The sequence below is a fragment of the Gossypium arboreum genome, chromosome 11 (genome assembly GCF_025698485.1).
Source record: "Gossypium arboreum isolate Shixiya-1 chromosome 11, ASM2569848v2, whole genome shotgun sequence".
In the NCBI taxonomy this organism is placed as follows: Eukaryota; Viridiplantae; Streptophyta; class Magnoliopsida; order Malvales; family Malvaceae; genus Gossypium; species Gossypium arboreum.
The window spans coordinates 4,540,970-4,562,532 of NC_069080.1; the positions used below are offsets into that span (position 1 = coordinate 4,540,970).

General features: G+C 32.3%; 4 protein-coding genes across 9 annotated transcripts; 2 read left to right on the top strand and 2 right to left on the bottom strand.

Annotated features, from left to right (window-relative positions):
* Nucleotides 1-350: 350 nt before the first annotated feature.
* On the top strand, nt 351-1,666 carry LOC108450386 (protein IRX15-LIKE-like). The gene has a single exon (XM_017747984.2). It carries the CDS (start codon nt 583-585, stop codon nt 1,525-1,527), a length of 945 nt encoding a protein of 314 aa, XP_017603473.1. The 5' UTR covers nt 351-582; the 3' UTR covers nt 1,528-1,666.
* A 3,067-nt stretch (nt 1,667-4,733) lies between these two features.
* LOC108450465 (uncharacterized) lies at nt 4,734-10,514 on the bottom strand. 2 transcript variants are annotated; one of them, XM_017748106.2, is made up of 14 exons: nt 10,357-10,514; nt 10,226-10,255; nt 10,013-10,140; nt 9,571-9,714; nt 9,060-9,205; nt 8,061-8,288; nt 7,603-7,772; nt 6,923-7,023; nt 6,404-6,550; nt 5,970-6,025; nt 5,819-5,876; nt 5,461-5,581; nt 5,265-5,375; nt 4,734-5,166 (listed from the first exon to the last, which is right to left on the bottom strand). In XM_017748106.2, exons 2-14 carry the CDS (start codon nt 10,233-10,235, stop codon nt 5,072-5,074), a joined length of 1,515 nt encoding a protein of 504 aa, XP_017603595.1. In that variant the 5' UTR covers nt 10,236-10,255; nt 10,357-10,514; the 3' UTR covers nt 4,734-5,071. The 2 variants fall into 2 exon arrangements, with proteins under 2 accessions (XP_017603595.1, XP_017603594.1); XM_017748105.2 differs by having other exon boundaries at nt 10,226-10,514.
* Nucleotides 10,515-11,070: 556 nt separating this feature from the next.
* Nucleotides 11,071-14,149, bottom strand: LOC108450429 (uncharacterized). Of its 5 annotated transcripts, none has more exons than XM_053020873.1 (11): nt 13,971-14,149; nt 13,691-13,809; nt 13,552-13,608; nt 13,379-13,441; nt 13,227-13,295; nt 13,005-13,097; nt 12,661-12,765; nt 12,505-12,582; nt 12,145-12,273; nt 11,596-11,701; nt 11,071-11,462 (listed from the first exon to the last, which is right to left on the bottom strand). In XM_053020873.1, the coding sequence occupies exons 2-11, from the start codon at nt 13,802-13,804 to the stop codon at nt 11,260-11,262; spliced, it is 1,017 nt and encodes a 338-aa protein (XP_052876833.1). In that variant the 5' UTR covers nt 13,805-13,809; nt 13,971-14,149; the 3' UTR covers nt 11,071-11,259. The 5 variants fall into 5 exon arrangements, with proteins under 5 accessions (XP_052876833.1, XP_052876834.1, XP_017603540.1 ...); XM_053020874.1 differs by having other exon boundaries at nt 13,691-13,812; XM_017748051.2 differs by having other exon boundaries at nt 13,691-13,853.
* Nucleotides 14,150-17,858: 3,709 nt separating this feature from the next.
* On the top strand, nt 17,859-21,326 carry LOC108453748 (cathepsin B-like protease 3). Its single transcript, XM_017752031.2, has 11 exons — nt 17,859-18,222; nt 18,821-18,874; nt 18,975-19,055; nt 19,161-19,317; nt 19,427-19,431; nt 19,518-19,592; nt 19,696-19,821; nt 20,188-20,406; nt 20,649-20,762; nt 20,856-20,891; nt 20,980-21,326. The coding sequence occupies exons 1-11, from the start codon at nt 18,160-18,162 to the stop codon at nt 21,112-21,114; spliced, it is 1,065 nt and encodes a 354-aa protein (XP_017607520.1). The 5' UTR covers nt 17,859-18,159; the 3' UTR covers nt 21,115-21,326.
* The last annotated feature ends 237 nt before the right edge of the window (nt 21,327-21,563 follow it).

Sequence of the window (21,563 nt, forward strand, 5' to 3'; positions counted from 1 at the left end):
AGTTATTCCCATCATATTAAATACCCTTCAAAAGAAAACACCAAATCATGAATAGAATAAATTATATTAAGATGATCCTAATGTATAGTTTTTAGACATCAATAAAATAATGATACATCATTAAATTTTAAAGATAATAAAATATTATTATAAATTCATTCATATCTATTATTTTCTCCAATTTTAATTTAATCATTCTAATATAATTTATTCTCATATAATAATACTTTATTACTTTTAAAATTTAATCACATGATCTTATTTTATTAATTACTAGTTGTAATATAATTTATTTCCCATCATCAATACCTTTATGACAAAAATCAACGTATACCTAATCAATTGGAATTGCATGGAAACAAAACCACCAACTTTAAAAGAAAAAATGGCCTTTAAAGTTAAGTTTGATTTCTAGAATATTATTATTAGGTTGTCCGAGATGTCACTTCATGTTGTGTATATCTTTGTTTAAATCAAACATTTCTCTTTGATGCTCTCAGGATTCAGAAATCAAACACCTTTGAAATAGATTTGAAAAAAGTCTTGCTTTTTTTCTTTTCACAGGTGAAAGTTCATTAGAAAATGAAGAACAATAACAGCAATACTAAGCTAATCCTCCTTCATCCTTATATCCAAAAACAAGGAAGTTCTAACAAATTATGGCTTCTTGCTTTCATTTCCTTCTTCACCATAGCTTTTCTTCTCACTTTTGTATACACCCGAGAGTCGATTACTGGTAAACCAACTGCCGCCGGGATCATAGCCGTGACAGGGGGTGGTGTTGGTGGTGCGGCGCCATTGCCGACCACCGTTGTCAACACCCTTCTCCATTATGCTTCGAAATCCAACGACAGCTTCCACATGTCATATTCCGAGCTGAAGCCGATCTCCGATGTGCTCCGGAAATGCTCCTCGCCGTGTAATTTCCTTGTTTTCGGGCTAACTCCAGAAACCCTTCTCTGGAAATCACTGAACCACAACGGCCGCACGGTTTTCATCGAAGAAAACCGATACTACGCCGCTTATTTCGAAGAGATACATCCTGAAATCGATGTCTTCGACGTCCAATACACGACCAAGATGAATGAAACAAAGGAGCTCATAGCGTCCGCCAAAGAACAAATCCACAACGAATGTCGGCCGGTCCAAAACCTGTTGTTCTCAGATTGTAAGCTCGGAATCAACGATTTGCCGAACCACGTTTACGAAGTGGATTGGGATGTGATATTAATCGATGGGCCGAGAGGCAACGGACCGGAAAGTCCCGGCAGAATGCAACCGATCTTCACCGCCGGCGTGTTAGCGAGGAGCAAGAAAGGGGGCAGCCTTAAAACACATGTTTTCGTACATGATTATTACAGAGATGTGGAACAGATGTCAGGGGATGAGTTTTTGTGTAGAGAAAACATGGTGGAACGCAATGATATGCTTGCCCATTTCATGGTCGAAAGAATGGAAGAGAGTAGCTTCCAGTACTGTCGCAATAAGAACAATGCATCATCGTCAACAAAAGCTTCAGTTTCGTAGTCGTCGTTAATTCAAGTTCATGAAAAAGATAAATCTTTTGTACTATTTATCATCATTTGTAATTTGTGTGCGGGTAGGGGAAGCGTGATTGTAAAAAATAACTTTTTTTTTTCAATGAAAAAAAGGTAAATTCATTTAATTTTTTTTATTTTTATTTTTCGTAATAGGATTCATGTTGGGGTTCGTTTCTACCTCTCCCAATAATGTATGCTCAATGTTCGAATCTTCTCTATTGATTCAAATGATTTACTTATGAGATAGTGATAGAGAAAGGAAAAATCGAAGATTTCACATAGTACTTTTGATTAAAAAATCAATCTGATTTATTTCGTACCCCTCTCTTAATAAGAAAATGGGTCAAATTCTAAACCTATGAGACTATTTTTTGACTTATCATTACATCGTCACTTGTTGGTATTTAATCATAATTTTTAATTTTTTAGATGAATATTTAAATAATATATCAAAATACAATTAAATATAAAATAGTAGGTAAAAGTATCATGGAGGTCCCTATACTAGGAGTCTGATTGCATTTTACCCTCTCTACTCATGATATGGGCAAACTAGTCCATGTATATTAGATTAAAGAGCAAATTAGTGTTTTCTGTTAAAACTTTCTTCCATTTTTACTGTTAAAAACATGCGTGGTTGATGGAATAATCAGATAATAACATGTGACATGCCACATGTGCCTTACGCAGACGTATAGGGACAAATTTTTAGCAGCAGAAATGAATAAAAATTTTAACAAAAGGATTAGTTTATTCTTTAATCTAACGTACATGAATTAATTTATTCATATTTTAAGTAGAAAGAATAAAATACAATTTAATTCCTAATACTTTTTATCAAAATATACAAATTATGAATATGCCGTCAAAGTTTATGTGTATATAGGGTAGGTATACTACATCTTTAATTTGCATTAGTTGACATCTTTTTTATTAATTCTCACAAGTTCAATTTATATACTTAAGTACAATTCAACCACTTTTGAATTTAATAAATTGTTTATTTAACTGTTGAAGTGGTAACGGATAAGTACATGAAATTAGGATTAATATAGAAAAATCATTTTCATTTTTTTTTTTGATATTTTGATTCTTTTGCATGCTTATTTCATGATTTATTAAACTCTAATATACTTTTTGGCTGAAATAATAAAATAAAATTCAGAAATATCAAATGAAGTAATTTTGAAATTATTTATTTCAAACATGATAATATAAGTTCCAAAGGTAGTTATATGATATTCTCCAAAGGAACAAATATAATGAATAATTAATGACTATAAAATAATAGTTCTCTCAACGGCAATCATTATTATTGCAGTGTTGCCACGGTTGTTAGTTAGATTAAAAATATGTAAACAATAAAATAGTTAATGAAAGAAAAAAAATTAATATAAGAATTTATAAAACTAATTTCAAAAGAATAAACTTAAATATTTCAACTTATGCTTCTTTTAGGTAAGCAGTAAAGTTATTTCAGTAAAATTAAAAATAATGTCTGTTTGAATTCAAATATAGTTGAGAATCATTGAGAAGCTAGAGCTAATTGATAGGATATTATAAAAAATTTCGAGGACCTCAAAAGATTAAATAAACGTGTGATCATTTTCTGACAACGGTTGAGAATGTCTAAGAGAAAAGGCTAGAAATTTTTCGTACCCTTTTTGAAAAAAATTTAACAGAGACAACTATATACGTGCAAAAAAATTATTCAGTGACTTGAGGGAAACTTGATTTATCTTATTGGCTTTGTATTAACCTTCTTGATGAGTCTTTTATGGAGGGATGGTATAACCTGTCGGAATATTTTATTTGGGGTGATACGTTGGAATGTTTGGACGCGTGGGAACAAGTTTATTTTTTATTGAATTACATAGAGCTTTACTCGCACAAAAAATCCATTCTACAGTATAAGAAGAGGTATTAGTCGGGTCTATTGGGTGCCTCCGCAAAATTTGTTGGTTGTCTCCTGATGTTGGGTGGGTAAAAGTGAGTACAAAATGGGTAGTTAAGACCACCGATTGGCAAGGCTCTTCACCTTTTGGATAGAGGCGGAGCCAAACAGGGCAAGCAAACACCGATTTCTTTAAAATGAAAATTTGTTCTGTTAGTTCTTTTAAAAAGTGTGAAGTTTTAAGTTGATTCAATGATAAAATTGTAATTAGACTCTTCCTTAAACATAAAATTTGATTATAACCTCTCTAAAAATGAAATTTTATAGTTTAGCTCTTGAAAAAATATTAAAATTTTACATTAATACTATGATTAAATTATATTTTCAACTCTTAAAAATTTATAATTCAAATTCGCCATATGGGACTCCAAAGGAAATTGGTTGGCTGGTTTACGTAGAAATATTGGAATTGGAAAGGTATTGTGGGCTGAGATATGGCCAATATTTGATGGCATGCAGAAGCATGAGAGCAGGGACTTATGAAGGTCGTGGTCAGATGTAACAGCAGCTCTGCAATTAGCTAGGTAGAGGATAGCAATGAAACAGCTGATCTATTTCTCATTGGCCTTAAATCTGGAGTATAAATTAACTTCAACCATATTTTATATATTCTCTTTGATCCCTAGTTTTGCGGCCGCAAATTACGTTTATGTCGCATGCAATTCTGTTAGGCGTAAGATAATTCTAAAAATTGCGTTTCATGCACATCAGGAATTTATAAGCACGAATTTTTTTATTATCAAGCTTGGGATATCTGATAAATTAAATTAAGTTTATGTTTGAAAAAATTTCCAAAGAAATTACACTATTATTTGAGCTGCAGTGTTTCTATATATTTGAAATTACGTAGGAACAGCTATGAATTTAATTTTTGATTATCTTATATACGACTCTCTCAACTATAACATGATAATCCTTCAATATAATTGTTGTTATTTTCCTATCTTTTAAATATTTTTTTGTTAAAATATACAACTGTCAGATCTTTTTTCATCAATCAGAATTAAAAAAGCAAGGGAATCAATTTTCTTTGCCATCAGAATAATAAAAGCACTCTCATTTCTCAAAATGTCCCGTGTACAATTTGTGTGCCTAGGTTTTTGGCTTAATATGAATGTTTAAATGAAAATCCAAATGTTCCGCAATGTGGGACTGGTGTCGCTGTTGCGCTAACGGCGAGTTCTCTTCATTTATTTTGATTTAAAACTTCAACCCACAATAAGGAAAAATCGACAAAGTAAGACACCAACAACATTATAGCGCTTTATAAATTCACAAATAAACAATTTTCATTTTCTCAATTCATTAGTCGCTACCCATGGTTATTGGTCAGTGTTGGAATCAAATATGCCTACGCCTATATTCATGTCCTATGTGCATGTGGAATAGAGAGCATTTTCCTACTACACTGCCAAACAGGCAAAGACACCAAAATTCCTCACATAATCATGCTGGATACTATACTAATACTAGTTTACAGTATGCGAACCTAAAATTTTCCCCATAGTGGCCATATTATCAAAACTGGCCATATTAAGTGTCAAGTCTCTTCTCACCAAAATCCATGGTTTCCAACTCAGGACCAGTGCATGTGGAATAGCCCTTCTTCTGATGCAAGCCATGCTCTACAATTATGGTTTTGTCTAATTTCACCTTCCTTTCCCAAGGTCCCTATAAAGTGGACAAAAACAAAGTCAATTTATTACATGATGTTGCTACCCCAGAAGCCGGGGCAAAGCAAAAGTAAAGAAGGGGGAAATCAAATTTACTTTGAGCTCTTCGCCAGCAAATGTTTGTTAGCACGGAATCAGAAAATTTTTCCCCAAGCAGCATTTTACCGGACTTGATACTCCACAGTCGTAAATAGCAGTCCTCTCCCCCTGCAAGATCAAATGTTGTCACACTCAAATTCTTACATCTGCTAAACATTGTATGCCCATTCATTCAGTTGTTAATGCACCTCACCTGACATAACAAATCTCTCAGATTGGTCAACTCCAAGCTGTATACGTGTATGCGAATTCACATGCCCTCCATACGATTGTACAGCCCCTCTCTTAGTTAGACGGTGATCATAGAGCTTCATCTAAAAAAAAAAGTTGCGCCTTATGAAAAATAATATTCACAAGAGAAATCATTAATCTAAAATATCACCTGACACAGCTACAACCAATATCAGAAAAATTACAACACAAGGTAACTGAAACATCTATCCATGCAAAGCATAATTTAAAAAACTAACCAGGGAGGAAAATTAGATGCAGAGTGAGAAGTAAGCAAAGCAAAATCTAGTACAAGAGTTAAATGGACAAATGGAACTCACCGAACCATCCATTGAGCTTGCCAAGAAGTATTGATCATAGGATTGAAGTGATACCAAACTTGAGGTCAGACAACATAGCAGGAGTTAATAAACTTGAAGCAAACAAACAAGACTACAAAGCAGGTTTACAAAAGCATCAAGACTCACCAACCTAGAAATAGATGACGGCATATGAATTGTATGAGAAGGAGATATGAGTCCTTTGATCTGTAAAACATGACAACCACATAAATTAACCTCTGATAACAACAAAAAGAAATTCCAAGTTAAATATTTTAACATGTTTCCCAGATATGAGATGGATTGAGGCATAAATAAAGTAAATTGAGTAAGCTGATGCTACAAGGTAGAAAAATGGAAATATGATATCTGCAAAAACTAATAAGCATAATAAACAACTGCAGTATCCATAATTTTCAATCATAGATCTTCATCAGTCTGTGAAAGAAGATGAAGATGGCAAGATATATGATATATCTACTCTAAAACCACAACCGTGTTTCAGAATTATCAACCACCATCATCCAAAATCTTCATTGTGCATACATAAAAACTTCAATTTAATGTCTAAATAGAAATTGGTACCTCAAACCATCTTTTCTGACTACTTCTTCCTGAAGACGAGTAAGGTATTTTAAGCTTAGTAAGTCTAGAAAACATGCGCTCCTGGTTCTCACGAACATCCACAGTGACAATTGCTCCATTTCTGAGTCCACAAAGAACAATATTTCCCTGAAACAAGTCACATTCAGGATCAATTTCAAAATATAAGTATGCTATAAGCTTCAATGCTTCCTTTCCAAGCTCAGAGCATATATCATACATTAATTATCATGGAACACGTTATGCCACCAGTTAAAAGAATAAGATACAACAAATAACTTGAAACTTAACCAAAAGAAAGAAAGGTCTAGAACCTCAAAAAAATGAATTTATTTGACTCCCAGTGGGTAATGGGAGAAACAAAATTAAGCACAATTGAATACTGATATTAATGAACATACTTTTCCCCTTACAAACTGATATATTACTAAAAGGTTCATCGATTAAAGTAAAGAGGAATTTCACATCATTAGCCAAAACCTTGAAGGATATAATTCTTACTGTCTGATCAAATTGTAGAGCCAAAACATCACTTTTGCTACGACACACCCACTTCGTTGCTCCTCTTTCAACACTGACCAAGGCTACTCCAATATCAGTTCCTATAATGATAAAAAAGCATATATAATATAAGTGTCTGAATATTACAGGGTGAAGGAAAGCAACGGCTAAAGGTCACTACCCCTCTTATTTATTCTTATATTCTATCAGGAAATGGAGCAGTTGTTCAAATAAGATACAGCAACAGAAATTTAACATAATCATAAGTTATCAAGAGAATTCCCAATTAATTGCAGTTTGTGGTTGAAGAGTAGAGCAAGTGTAAGAAATGCTATACCAATGATCGTACCTTAGCTCAAGTGGATACAAGTTTATGCCTAATACTATGAAATTGCAACCTGAACTGAGCAGGGAAACATGTTACTTCAATGTCTCTAGACTAGACAGAGGAAAACATGGCAAGAGATGACAGCAAAGCACCTTGCATTACTGATCAAACTAAAGACTAGGAAGGTCAATGAATCCATCTAAAGGACAATGCCATAATATAGGAATAGAAATATCATAAATTTTTGGAAAGCTACATAATTTCCATGCTAAAAATGAAATACAATCTGAAAGCAAATTCAAACATAACTTAAAAAGAGCAAAAAATTAAAAGAAGAGAGAAAGAAACTTGCCTATTGCTGCTTGAGCTGTATTAAAACTATAATCTGCAGTCCAAATGGTATGATTAAAAGAAGCAACTGCATGTAACCTTCGATCCAATCGAGAAGTAAAATCTACTGGTTCCAGGAGATTAAGGATATAAACAAATCCACCGTAAGTCTCAGATCCCAGTGTAGTTATGCTGTTTTTTTACGTTAAGATATTGCAAGTGAAAAACCAAATCTCTTCTTGAGATGCAAACAGAATAAATAAGAAAATCTAGGAATTTATGGCAGGAGCGAAGAATGAAGCATATTAAATCATATAAACCATGAATTAGATAGCACATCCATTAGGCAAAGTGAGATTTCACGCTTCATAAACCATAGAACTATGGGACATCCAGATCACAGAGAAGATGAAGATTTCAGGAATTAATGTCTTCAGTATATTGAAGAACTTGTCAAGATAAGCGATCACTGAAGGATACAGTGAGCATTGGAACTTGGAATCATCATTGTTTGTAGAAAAAGATTGCTTTTCACACAATCTTATAGAAGATATTCTTGACGGCATATGGAGTGGAGCAGCTGCAGGCCTCGAGACATACGGAGGCGTTTCATCACTCTCCACATCCCCTTTGGTGGAAGGCCAAACACGATCTGGAATGTGTGTGATCCCATAGTCAAAATGGCGTTCACTTCCAACCTTTAAGAGACTGCAAGAAAACCAAACTTCAAAAACTATAGCTAAACAGTATCCAAATTTTTATTAAGTACCACAACACTGATAGAAGGTTTCAAAAAAAATGGATGATATATAGGTTCCTTTGCAACGCCATCAAAGGAAGCTAAACATATGTCACAATAGCAGCCAGTAGAAAATAACAAATCAACGAGACAAATGCTTAGAAATACAATGTAACAGACGTAAACAGAAAAATGGAAGTGAGAAAGAACTAGTGCATCTGCATGTATGTTGCAGTAGTAGGAGAATGCACCATGCATCATAACATGTAAAAGCTCCAATACAACAATAGGAAGGGATATGTAATGTTAGATGGTAACGCCAAAAAGAAGACCAGATCATTGGGAGAAAGAAAAGATGAGCAAGATATGTAGATGTTCCAATGTCGCAACAAAATTGAAAAGGAGACCTAATTTTTATCGCATTTGACAGCAAGTTGCAAGAAGTATGGCATGTTTAGGTCACCGAACCGTGATGCATGAGCACCGGAAGAACTGACACAATCATTTCAAATTAGAGGTCATTACTCAGAGTAACAGATGACACACTTCAGCATATTGTATTTTGACACCAGTAAATGTGATCAACGCAAAGAAATGCCAACAGCTAATGCCTCATATTAATAGATTGTAGATCCACCTAAAGTAGTAGAATTTATAGTACAGCAATAGGAAATTGGAGGCATCTTGTACTTGGAAGAGGATGTAGATACATCCATATCTATTTCCAACTACATTTATACCTCAAGGAGCCGTCTATACTGCCCGCTAGCAGAACTTCTGTTTCCATTTGACCCTCTAGTGTCTGGACATCAATTTGTGTCTGCTCCAAAGCACTATAACGTATATTTCTTAATAAATTTTCGTCTGTTGCACCATATCTCCAAACCTGAAACAAATCTGAAATACTGTAAAATACAATAATGAAAACTAAGTGATTATCAGTAAGAAATTTGGGAATAAAACTCTGATTTAAAGAATGACTAATATTGCAAAAGGAATATCCGTGAGTATTACAGGCAATATAAATTCATATAAAACAGTATAACTCTAGTTTTCTCAATACATATTCTTGAGGGTCACAAAGGAAAAAGAAGAAGGTTTGATCCCTTAGCGAGATAAACTAAAGGTAGCTCTTAATGGGATAAAAAAAAAAAATCTTGCAGTCCATTTTAGTTAGATTTAGATTCCACTAACATGAATAATTTAATAATTCTGGATAAATGGAAAATGAAAAGGCAACGTATAAATTACCACAGGTTTAGAAGCATGTAAGTTATGGAATTCCTCCACAAAGCTATGCCTTCCTCGATCATAACTAAAAGCATCGCCGTTCAACTCTCTAAGATGAAGCAGCTTAGATGCGGGAACCCTGGTTTTTGGACATAACGTGGTTGCCTGCACCCAAAAAGAGCCTAAAAGAAATTGAAGATGGGAAACACACGAAGCTATGTGTATGTAAGTTAAAAAGTTAGTTGTAAGAATTAATATTGCAAGTATACTGGATATGATTAAAATATATAGTTTTCCAACTGAAAAATTCGAAAAGTCTCAAATACAGAAGCAGATGTATTCAAGCATGAATTAATGAATTATTATTTCCTAAGGGAAGAAACCACTTTTTAATGTGAGTTTTGAGTTTCAAAGTGTTGAAGTATAAGAATTAAGTTATTGAAGAAGAACCCGAAGGGGTTACCTGGAGGGAGCTAGAAAGAGGGTTGTTTTGGGATGGCGAAACATTGGAGAAAGAAGAAGAGCCAGGTATCCGAGGTTTATTGGGGAAGTACCTGTTCTTCTCCGCATCATAGTAGAACCCAGGAAGGTCTGCATTAACATCAAACTCAAATACTATTAGCTGAGTTTTTATTAATTGATTTGGAACAGTGGAATAGGGAAAAATTCTAGGAACCTTGTGGCATGTTTTGGGAGACTGAAAAAACTGCAGAGAAACAAAAATCGCATAAGAAACAGTACGTCGGAGTTTAAAAGAAGAAACAAATACGGCTTTAGTTTGGGTTTGGCAGAATTTCAAACTCATACGAAGCGGTGGCCGCCGCAGCCGCTTATGAATTATATAAATTTATAATCTACTTCTACGATGAGAGTTCAGTTGCCCTGTCTCGCCAGCATATGCCACCGAAAATAATTCGTATTAGTAACTTTTTTATATTTCGAAATTTGTTCAAAATTGGTCTTCTTTTTTCAGTTTTTTAGTTATTTAAATGACTTTTCATTAAATCCATTTAAAAATAATTACAAATTTACTCCTTATTTTTTATATTTTTATCAATTACGATTTTACTACAAAACAAAACTACAAAATCATTTTAATTCAAATTCACCCAAGATCAAAATAAAATGAACTTATTTTCAAAACAAATAATAATTTGAACTTAAATTGATATGATTATATAAATTCATATTAAAATAGATATAACATAAATAATTAGTTTGTTTTAATTTGTAATTTTAAATTATCTTTTATATTTTTGGTTACCATTACAAAGTATATATCTTTTAACAATAATTTCAATTATTACAATTGAATTTTAGCTTTTATGTTTATTAGTATATTATAAATAGATTTCTTTTACTTTAAAAATAAACAAATAAATAAAATTACTTTTGAGTACAAAAAGTTAATAATAATTATGACTTATCTTACTTGAGAAAATTTTGTATTGTAATTTTTTTGTTCGAACTTCTTGTAATGTGACTTAATTTCAAATAAGTCAATACATATATATAATAAGATTTTATCTTAATAATATTTTTATGTATAACCAAAAGGAAAATAGTAATGAGATTGAGAAACACTTTTACTATCCTTCCTCATTTTAACAATAACCAACCAACCACAACAACAGTTCCCAATCCCCAGCCTGATTTAGATTACGATAACAGCTTCCCATCCCAGCCCAGCCTTGATTTAGATTATGATAATCATGTCCTTGTCCATGATCTCCAAGCCTTGCACATCTTACTGGTTAGATATCTAGCTGCTTTAACACCGCCCACAGTCAATAAACCAGATACTGCTTGCCTTGCACTTGAAACCATCACTGTTCGCCTCAATGCCTTCTGCATGCACTTTGCAGCCTCTTCTCTTGACCCAAATCCTAACTCATTCCCATTCCCAACCTTACCTGCCCATATTCAACCAAACATAACATAACAATTTCCCTTTGTAAATCAATCTACTTCACCAACTTACCTAGTAGCAGTATTTAAAAAAAAAAGCTTTCAAGACTAGGGGGGCTAATGTAAGTGGTCACTTACCAGATTCACTGATTACTTTCTTCTTTCCTATCTTCATCCCCATTTGGCTTCTAACAGTTGGAGGAAGGAAAGATATGTGCGAGTGAGTCACTGGTAAGCCACAATCCTGATTTCAACCAAGAATATTTCAATATCAATAGTCTCACAGAGAATGTTATTCCATATGCAATTCAAAAGCCCCAAAGGTCTGGCATGAAACATATAATAACTTTTCCATAAAAGTTAAGCCATTTAGTAAAGCTTCTCATCAATACCATTTACAGCAATTCCCTCTATGAGGTGAAATCAACAAATACAGGAAACAAGAAATTACCATCTTCATACCTACACAACAACCTAAAATAACATTAAAGAAAAAACAAATTCATGTAATTAAAACCATGCAAGCAGTAAGTGTTAGTGCATATAAAATAACTTCAGTATTTGCCCCATTTTTAACTATTAAGAGAGCTTGGATAAAAGTAGAGAATGCAGACACTTCATTTTATTTGAGTATGTGAGCAATAAATGATACCAACTTTGGGTTCTTTAATTTGAATTCATATAAACCTGAGATATATTTGCAAGTTGATTTTTAGATGATGAGAATCTTAAGAAGTCTTTGCCTTCATACTCTTCAAGAAACGGCTTATACATGGACTGGAATAAATCAAACTGCCCTTGTACGATCTTCTTCACCTGAATCAAGAAAATATCCCTCTTACAGCATAATGAAATAAATACCAGATTAAATGAAAATTGAACAAACAAGCAGTGGAAAATTTACTAAAAAAAAAAAAAAAGGAAATTTCAGAAGTTATTCCCCAACTTTGATTAACAAAACCAATGTAAATTTCAGAAGATGAATTGCACAATCGACAGCTAAATACTTCCCTTCAAATTTCCACCTTAAACAAACTTAAGTTTTACCTTATTTCGGTCCTCTGCAAAAAGCATACGCACGTCACCCATGTATGACAGGCTACATATTTTGGCATAAAGGTCTTCCTACATGAACACGGAGTTGATTATAATAAATCTGGTAATATGACATTTCTAAGAGGAAAAAACAGCAACAGAGCAAACCTCTGTGAATTTGGGTGGTAAGAGGAGGAGAGCAGCAGACATTGCAGCTCGAAGGTTAACTGAGTTTATAGTTTCAATGTCCAGGTTATCCACAAGCATATTTACCTAAAAAAACAAAGGTAAAAGAATACTGCAATAAATGGTGAATATGCTTCTAAAAAAATGCCGAATGATTCACCTTCATTTGGCAAACAAGAAAACAAGGGTGATTTTAACATTAGACAAGCTTTACAAGACAGTTAACAATTAGTTACAACTCACAATAAGTATCCATTTTTGCAGTACTTTTTTGAAAGAAATATAACACAAGATACTGAGGAAAAAAAGAATCAGGTAAAACACACCGGTTTTTGCAAACGACCACTCAAGTAGAACCTCTCCCAATTTAGTATGTCTTGGATCAAGTCATGCATTCTAACAACTCCATATTTCAACATCTGCCATCCACAATAAAGCCAAAGTGTGGGGCAATTAAGATTTACACGAAATCAATGTGTGTATACACCTATAATCCATTTCACTAATCATATTAAACTTAAGATCTCAAATAATTAATACTCAATTACCTTGTCATTCCAAGTAACATACGGGTTGAAATGTACTCCTACTCCTAATTTGTCTGCGATATTAGTAATCTACAAACCAACAAACTGTAGTGTGAGTTGATGGGAAACAAAAAAATAAAACTGTACTGATGAATGAGAGAGACAGAGAGAACCAGTTTCGCCCCTCCGAGAAGCACCATCCATGAGGCGTAATGATCTGCATTCATTTTTAGATTCTAGTTGGGAGAAAGACAAAATAGATTAGATAGATGAAAATATAAGGGAAAATCGCAATGTAAAGAATTGTTAATTTGTAGTGACATAGCTTAAAATATGAAAATCTCACCTCGGAATGCCATTGCAGGGGGTCAGACACGCCGAGGATGTAATCTACCATGGTTGACTGGAAAAGAACAAAAAGTAAAAAATATATATATACAAAGGTGAAATGCAAGAAATACAGAGTTATGGTGAAACAGAAGAACCTTGCCAGGATCGGTTGAATGGAGAGTCGAGCCATAGACGCAGCAAAAATCAACCGGAGGAATAGCATTGAGAAAACTCAATAGATGAGAATGAGCTGTGTCCTTATTATCCATTTTTTCTACTTTCGGTGGTGAAGAAGAAAAGAGTTGGATTGGATTTTAGCTAGGTTTGTTGAATGAAGATCAATGTAAGAACCTTGCTTACAGCTTACACGAGTAAAAAAAAGAAAAGAAAAAGTCCTAAACCAAATAGGTTATTTAAAATAGAAGCGTAAAGTACCTATCTCATTTTGAAATTGAGAGGCGAGAGAGAACTATCTCGTCCGGCCTAATAGCTTCCGTTTGGGTTGGAATTAGGGTTTAATGTTGGGTTTGGCAGTTTTCTGTCAACAGGGGCGAATTTTGGGGGCGGCGGTGGCAGGGGGGCAGCGCTCTAAAATTTGAAAATTTTCATTTTAACCCTTCAAGGTTTTTAAAATTTTATTCTAACACTATAATTAATGTTTAAAAATATGATAATTTGTCTTTGGCCCTCAAAGTTCTCAAACGCTTTTAGCTTGATTTTTTATAGAATTTATAAATTGTATGATAAATCTAATATTATTTTTAATTTAATTTGATAAATTAATATAAAATAGTATTTAAATATTATTTTGGTAAAAATAAGGTAAATAATTAGATTATCTAAATATAAAGTAATATAAAATATCAGTTGACAAAAAACTTAAATAAATGCATAATCTCATACAAATGGAACTTTAATTCCCTTATAAATAGTTATGTCTTTTTACTTCTCATTTAATCTGGAAATTATCTACACAATTTCCAAGTAAACTTAATGATAGGTCTAGTTATTCGTCCGGATTTAAAAATTCGTTCGATAAATGAGAGAATTTGGATAAAAATATAAGTCGAGAAAATAGGCTTAAAGCCTTAGACAAAAAAATAAGACTCGCTTTCTAAATTGGTCGAGCCTCGAATAAGATTTTTTCTCTTATCCGACCTGAATAAGTTGTTTTATTGTTATTTTGTTATTGTTTTGTTATTATTTTTATTATATTATTATACCATTGTTGTTATTTGGATATAACATAACTCATATTTTATTGTTAAATTTGTTACCATTTTTGAGGCATTTACTTGTTAAGTTACAACTATTTTAGTATTAAGTATAATTTTTCAATATATTTTCAATTTATTGAAAAATATTTATTTTAATATTTTAAATGTTTTGATGTATTATATATTTTAAATTTATTTTTATATAAAATAATCTAAATAATTAATACAAATAAATTGAGTCGGACTTATATTTAACAATTTTTAATTTAGACCATACTCGAATAAAATTTTAAATCTATTTTTCATATAAAAAAACACAATAAAATTTTGTATGGGCCGGTCCCCAAGCTTCAACTCACCATTGCCATTTTCTCAATTCACCACCATCACCTCTTTCCTAAACCTTATCTGCTATCCCAACCAATATCCACCCCTCCTAACTCTACTCAACCATCTACCTGAAATGTTAACCCAATTTATCAGCAAACCTAACAACTTAATAGATATCCCGAGCCAAAATCGAAAATCGCAATAAAGAACAATGAGAATCAAAATCTGAATCGTTAGAGGAGAGAATCATGAGAGAGCTTCGACTTGACGGTGTTAGTGACCGAAGTTGACCATTGACGGTGGCACACTTCTTGGGTGATTAGGGTTTCAATAGAAAGAGAAAAATGAGCTTTGTTGTTTGGAAAGAGAAACACCGTGAAAAAGACATATGATATGAGATGTAGATATGATAACTAAGCAGGCAATTCCTCCCACGTCTCGATATACTCCAACATAATCCAATCCCGATTCTTTTTTTGTTTTTAGTTCCGTCCATTTTATTTTCTCTGCAAATGTGATAGTTTTTATCCATTTCTTTATCTATTGAAAGTAGCAATTTTAGTTTCAATTATTAGCATATACGTGATATCTAATAAAAGCTGTTATTGAATGCTTATCATAATAGAGTATTATGACAGTGTTCACAAAATTAAATTCCGAGATCAGTAGGAAGATATAAAATTTAGTTTTTTTTATGTATTATTGATTTAGCGGCTCTCTTAAGTTCTTGATAATGTTTTTTTTTTTAATATTTTCTTCTCTCATTTAGTGGTGGTTTCTAAAAGATGAAACATTCATGTCATATTTTTGTTAATAATTGTCCTTTTTTATAATTTTATTAATATAAAGATTAAATTAATTTATTTAATAATAAAGAGATTAATTTGATCTATTGTTGAAATATAGAGACTTTTTAAATACATTTACTCATAGGTGTGTAAATTTGTAATATATTATGTGTTATGTCTTTATTTTATTATAATTTATAATTCTTATTAATGATAAAATTTTTAATTTAAATATATTATAAATATAATAGTGTTTGCCTTATTCAAATAAATTTTATATATAAATCAACGTATTATAAGGATTCTTTTAAAAGAAAAGTCAATTTTCAATTTTGAAATAAATAAATTGTTTTTCGTTAACTATTTTTCTTAAAATAAATAAAAATAGCTAAAAAATTAGTAAATTAATTTTCATAGAACAAAGGCATCCTAATTATAAATTTTCCTTTTGGGGATGAAACTAATGCTACCTGTTTAAGTTAATAAGTACATTTGAAAGAAAGGAGGAAAATAATTTTGGTTTTTCTTACTCGGATTAATAATAGATGAATTCAATCCGAAAATTCAAGATGACGTGGAATCTATAAAAATAGATACTCAACTAAAGTTTGAGGAAGACTAATTTTCTGCCAAGTAAGCAATGCTAATAGAATTTCCCAGAAAGGTATTTGGCAATCTAAAAATATTTTGAGATTTTGTTTTTATTTGTGTTCGGATGAAATGAAGTGATGTGATTCACATTTATATTAAATTTTTATATTTTAAGGTATCATAAATTTATGCATATTTTATTTATATAAGTTTTAGATATTAATAATTTGATTTTGTTATGTTTGTGGTGGTATGTTATTCATTATATATAATGATATATTTTTCAAAAATATATATATATATATTTATTTAGAATATTATAAATTTGTATATATTATATATATCAATAATTCATATTTTGTAAATTTAAATTTCATTGTTTGTGATGCGTTTATGTTAACATATCATGTTTTCATAATCAATCGTAATGGTTCAATTTATAGAATAAATTATGTTTTTATGTCATATTTATGTTGTGTCTTGATTTATCTCATATTTTACACAATTTACTATTATGATTGAATTAAATAAAAATTATATATATTTGTAATGTGTCCAAAGTTTTATATAAAATTTGACACAATTGCATATTTATGTTATGTTGATGCAATTTTTGTAAACCACAAAAATGCTTACTTTGGGATTTTACTTTTTTTAGAGCTATTCCTTCATGTCACATATTTTCCGATCATAAGTTATAGTTTTAGTGACACCAACAGCATCCATGTAGAAATTAAGGTTGATTTTGATTATTTTCGTATTGAGCTAAGTAAATTTGAATTGAGTCCATTTTTTGTAAGTTTGAATTCCTTTACATAGAGTTTGGCATACTTATATATTTATTATGTTGATTTTATTATTCGTAATATGATATATTTTAATTATTATTAATTTTTTGGTCATATTTCAATTAAATTCACAATTTATATAGATTTATTATAGTAATTTAATTTAAATTTTAAATTTATTTATTTAAAAATAGAATCATTACATTAATCATATATTAATATAAATATTAAGTTTATTTAAAATTTATCCTGGTAGATGAAGCGAAATGAATAGGTATATTTTAGTGATTATACTAATCGAATCTATCTCAATTTTCCTTTTAAAAATTTAAAATAAAATAAATCGTAAATACAAATATCTCATTTAGACGTTCCTCGACAAATTTATACTCCGAACTAACTCGAACGTATAATTGCATTGCGTTTTCCAATGATGTATGAAAGTTACGTCTTTTGATTTCCAATTACGTGAGGTATTACAGTTAAAAACTTAAAATATGAAAATAATAACCCCCAACTAAAAACATTATCTCTGTCTATTTTAGCCTTTAAGACACCACATTGAATCTGTCTGTGAAAGTTCAAGTAACATATAGTATAAAAATATCTCATTAGAGATAACAATGGCGGGGAGGAAAGATGCCACGAGACAGGGTGTCAGATTTTCCATAATTTCGACGTCAGCGCCGCTTTAATGTCCACAAACAGTCCAATAATAACCCAACACGCAATCATTCCTCAAAATATGGGACTTTTGAAGTTTCGTCATCTCTCTCCCTTATCTCGCTTTTAACCTCTCCTTTGTCGTTTTCTTTGCATTCTTAACAATAAAGGAAAGTGTCAAGCAATAGGACCCTTCTAATCCCCATAATCACTTTTGCCCTTTCCTCTGTCCTTGGAAACTAAGGTTATGGCTTCTCCCTCGTTCTTTTTTGCTACCTTTCTGTTGCTTCTCTCTACGGTTCATCCAAAGGTATTTTCCGATACTTCTTCCGTTTTCTTAATTTGGGTTCGATTTTTTTGGGGCATATATGTGTAGTTTCTATACTGTTTTTGACTTTGATAACTTGCAATAGTATCTAGAATCTGTGTTTACCAGATCGAAACCGATCTTTTAGATGGAAACTCTTAAATCGTTTACTTTTTTTTGAGCTCATAGTTGTGATTCATGAAATAGACGATTTTTTTTTTTTTATAGTTTACCATGTGTTCAATAAAAACTTTAAAAAGAATTGGTTTTCTCAACGAGAGGCTTCAGGAAAACTTATTTACTGCTAGTAGTTTCCCCTAACCGGGTTTCGATCTTTTTGATGGAAACTTTTTTGAGCTGATAGTGGTTTATTGACCTTTTTTTTTTTAGTTTACCATGTGTTTGATGAAAAGATATAAACTAAATCAATATAACTAAAAAGAAAATTGATTTTCTCAACGAGAGATTTCAGGGGAGCTTATTTGTGGTTGCTTTCTATGTATGGCTGCCATCTTTGTTTGCTAGGAAATATTGATTAGGTTGTTATGGTTCAGCCCCCAAAGTTGCAATTTGGACTTAGTTGATACTGAATTGTCAGCAGGTGATTGCTGTGGAGCAACTTTCAGACGTCAAGCTTAACTCTCGGATCCTTCAGGTATGTTCTCAATCTGATATGTTTAAGGGAAAGAAGGGCTTCAACTTTCAGTTGTTAAATAGACAGCCGTTGATTCTTTACTCTCACCTTGATCATGTAGGATTCAATTGTAAAACAAGTAAATCAAAACCCCAAGGCTGGATGGGAAGCTGCACTGAATCCTAGATTTTCTAATTACACCGTAAGTCAGCAACTTGCTGGACCTCATCATTGATCTTTCTCTTTCTCGTTTATGTTGCTATTTCTGTATGCTTATTAGTTCCAAATTTGTTGTTTTGATGCATAGATTGGTGAGTTTAAGCACCTTCTTGGAGTAAAACCAACACCTAAGAAAGAACTTCTGGGCGTTCCTATTTTAAGTCATGACAAATCCTTGAAATTGCCAACTTCTTTTGATGCTAGAACAGCTTGGCCACAATGTACCTCAATTGGAAGAATTCTCGGTGAGTTATGTGCTGGTTTATTAAATTTTGCCAACTTTAAACAAATTGGACTGATGATTTCCTTCTTTTTATGATGAAATCAATTCTTGGGTCAATTTCAATATTAAAGATCAGGTAACTCATTTTCATTTCTCTCAATTTTTATATCTGGTTCTTGTATAATTAAATTCTGAGTATGCTTAGCTGAGCTTATGCTTTAGGGTCACTGTGGTTCTTGCTGGGCTTTTGGAGCTGTTGAATCACTATCTGATCGGTTCTGTATCCATTTTGACATGGTAAATGAAACTCCTTTTTGTTTCCTTTCTCTTTCTAAAGGAAAAGAGACAGCATTTACGGTTCATAGACATCAATTTTTACTTGCAAAATCTTTGATTACAGAACATATCTCTGTCTGTTAATGATCTTCTTGCATGCTGTGGCTTTCTATGTGGAGATGGTTGTGATGGAGGGTATCCAATCTCTGCATGGAGATACTTTGTACGCAGTGGTGTTGTCACTGAAGAGGTATTTTTTTCTCAAGCACAACTTCACTGAGAACTTTGTCACTCAGACGTGGGATGAGTGATGGATACGGATCTAAGTTTCCAAAGTATTAGAAATGATGTCGCCATAATCATAACTTGATATGATAAGACAATAGTGTCAGACGCAAGTGCTTCAAACCAAAACGAATACCAGAGTAACATAGATGAACAATTAGATTCTTATATTAATAGTTCCAAGTAGTATAAATATGAAAAGATTATTTCTTTCGAAAATCTGGTGATATCTCTGTATTAGATAAACATTCTGGACATCTATCCTGATTTAGTATTAAAATCTATAGCTTAACCTAATTTGCCTCCTAATATTATATTCTTCATCTTGCAGTGTGATCCATACTTTGATGATATTGGTTGTTCTCACCCTGGTTGCGAGCCTGCATTTCCGACTCCCAAATGTGTGAGAAAGTGTGTTAAGGGAAACCTTCTCTGGAAGCAGTCAAAACACTATAGCGTCGGTGCGTATAGGATCAAATCAAATCCTGCTGATATCATGGCTGAGGTTTATAAGAATGGACCGGTTGAGGTCTCCTTCACCGTTTATGAGGTAAAGGAAGAACTCTGTAGTTTTCTAATTGAATTTCCTGCTTCTCTTGATGAGCAATTTCCAAGCGGTAGCAGGCTTTGAAACTATTACTTTTGCATGAATCCCATGCAAGAGTTGCTATGTTTTTGGCACTTCAAGAAAAATGAATCCCTATATCCATGTGTCTGGTATAGGTATTTCTAGAAATGAAAAGTCTGATCAAACACAGTTCGATATTCTAAACTGGTTCATGATTTTTACAGGATTTTGCTCACTACAAGTCGGGAGTTTACAGACATTTGACTGGCGATGTTATGGGAGGCCATGCAGTTAAGCTGATCGGGTGGGGAACTTCATATGATGGAGAGGATTACTGGGTATGTTTGAATGGCTTGTATCTTTAGCCAAATATCTCAAGAATCATTTACTTTGATTTCATTTTAATATTTTACCTTTTTCCTCCATTGCAGCTTCTTGCAAACCAATGGAATAGAGGCTGGGGTGATGTATGTTTCCTGTCCCACTTTTCTCCATATTCATTAAGAAACCGTCTTTATGATGCTTAAATGTTGACTATTGTATTTCTCGTAACAGGATGGTTACTTCAAGATCAAAAGGGGTGTAGATGAATGCGGTATCGAATCCGATGTCGTAGCTGGATTGCCTTCCACCAAAAACCTTGTTCGAGAGGTTACAGATACTGGAATTGTCGAAGATGCTTCATTCTAAGAGAAGATCATCTAGACAGGCTTACCTAATATCATAGTTTATCAATGAACTGTTGTCGTTTGTTCCATTTCAAGTTTCAAATGTTATGCTTCGCCTTGCAAGAACTTCGGCCTGTATATAATTCATATGTGCTGCTTCGTAGTATGGATAAAGTAATGTACCCATTCTGACATATTACCCCTTCGATTTAGCTTTATAATTATCATCACAAATGGCTTGATAGTGTACTATATGATCTCTTTGCCAACCTCGAGATCATATCCACAGTGACTTGCAAAAAGTAATGGACTTACATTCTATATTGCGGTGTAATTCGGTCTTTTTATATGGTATAATCGTGTTTAATGCAATATAATTTAATGTTTTTTCTTCCAAAAATAACTTTTTTGAGTTCTGATATGCGAAAAATATTTTTCACAAATCTAATCATATATATGTACTATAATAAT